Source organism: Nanorana parkeri, unplaced genomic scaffold, assembly GCF_000935625.1.
Source record: "Nanorana parkeri isolate BGI_ZX_2015 unplaced genomic scaffold, ASM93562v1 scaffold2337, whole genome shotgun sequence".
Taxonomy (NCBI): Eukaryota; Metazoa; Chordata; class Amphibia; order Anura; family Dicroglossidae; genus Nanorana; species Nanorana parkeri.
The window spans coordinates 145,535-147,312 of NW_017308605.1; the positions used below are offsets into that span (position 1 = coordinate 145,535).

At 51.7% G+C, this 1,778-nt stretch overlaps 1 protein-coding gene across 1 annotated transcript in view; it reads right to left on the bottom strand.

Annotated features, from left to right (window-relative positions):
• Positions 1-420: 420 nt before the first annotated feature.
• LOC108801432 (uncharacterized protein C1orf228 homolog) overlaps positions 421-1,778 on the bottom strand; it is a gene marked incomplete at its 5' end in the record, with an annotated part of 25,601 nt that continues 24,243 nt past the window's right edge. The window contains 2 exons of the mRNA XM_018573324.1: positions 421-510; positions 1,513-1,642. Coding sequence (XP_018428826.1) covers positions 421-510; positions 1,513-1,642 — 220 coding nt within the window. The remainder of the gene's footprint in view (positions 511-1,512; positions 1,643-1,778) is intronic.

A 1,778-nucleotide genomic window follows, 5' to 3' on the forward strand; every position in this document is an offset into this window, starting at 1 on the left:
ATCAGGATGTCTATGTGAACTTTCTCCAGCTTCATGTACAATGTATCCGCATTTAGCTGCAGAGAACACGCGCAGTCATTTAATGCAACAAAAAACCTTCACCCCTCAACTCACCCCAATTCCTGCTCCTTCACCCCTCAACTCACCCCAATTCCTGCTCCTTCACCCCTCAACTCACCCCAATTCCTGCACCTTCACCCCTCAGATCACCCCAATTCCTGCACCTTCACCCCTCAGATCACCCCAATTCCTGCACCTCCCCCCTCATATCACCCCAATTCCTGCACCTTCACCCCTCAGATCACCCCAATTCCTGCACCTTCACCCCTCAGATCACCCCGTTTCCTGCACCTTCACCCCTCAGATCATCCCAATTCCTGCACCTTCACCCCTCAGTAGTATGGCAGTTACTGTATGTAATCAGGACGGTACCATCAACATGTGAAATAGTTTGTCTCCGATCGCCGCCCGCACGTCTTCCTCCACCACAGGAAACGATGACACAAAATACTGCAATGAGAGGTGAAGAGATCGGTCAGCTCACACACACCACATCCAATCAGCACACAGGTGGAATCCCCCAACAATGAATAGGAGTCGCCTCAAAGTATATCTAAAGCCAAAAATGTTTCTTTGCACTTTGGATGGAGTGGAGAGGGGTTAGAACCCATGTCACGGTTTTATTCCTATATGTGTCCCTGCTGGGGAGATTCACCCTCTCTATTTGCCTGGTCCCTAAGGATGGGCTCGGGCGTGTTCCCAGCTCCACGTGCCGAGCCCGCCAGGAATCTGACAGCGCCGCAGCGCCAATCACAGGCACTGAGACATTTTCTCAGTCCGCAGCGGCAGAGATCGGGAAATGTCTCAGTGCCTGTGATTGGCGCTGTGCGCTGTCAGCTTCCTGGCGGGCTCGGCACGTGGAGCTGCGAACACCCCCGAGCCCATCACTAGGGACCAGGACAAATAGAGAGGCCCGAGCCCATCCTTACTGGTCACCTGTACAGGAAGTGATTGGAAATCCATAATTTTGGGTGCCCACCAGACTGCAAGTCCAGGAAGAACCTACGGGAACCTCTCTGACTTACTAAGCTGAAGTCAGGGCACAATAGCATGTAGCATCATGCCAAAATAACAAGAAACATGTTTGTTTGTTTTTTTACCCAGGATACTTTAAATAAATGAATCATATATATGACCAAAAAGTGTCTGTAACAGCCCTGAGTCCCTCCCCCAGAGACCAGTGTTATATCCAGACACTTTAGAACTGGTCTCCAGACTGCCCCCTTATACAGGCCCCACCTCCAGCACTGCTCCCCCTCCTTCCTAGTGACAATGGTCATCAGAGAAGGTGACACAGAGACAGGAAGTGATGGAAAATCTTCCCAGCAGGGACAGAACTGCCAGGGACTCCAACCCTTCCACACTACATTGAAAGTAAAAAATAATAATAATTGCAAAAAGAAATGTAATCTCCCAGCTGCGGCATCCCAGCTATACTGGGTGACATCTCACCTCCAAGGCCAGGCTGGCCTGTCTCTGGCTGTCTGTGTGCTCAGTATTCCCCATGGCATGCAGCAAGTGATGGACGACTCTCAGCTGGATAAGATCTTCACACAGCTGGGGGGACTCCCGAGCCAACATCCTGCAATGATCCGAACAGATTATTCTTCACCTATGTCAGCAGGGGGGAGGACAGCAGGGCAGGAAAAGGACAACAGGAGGGGAAAGGACAGCCGTAAGAGGACAGTGTTGTGGCGGGGGGGGGGAGAAGGGGGGGG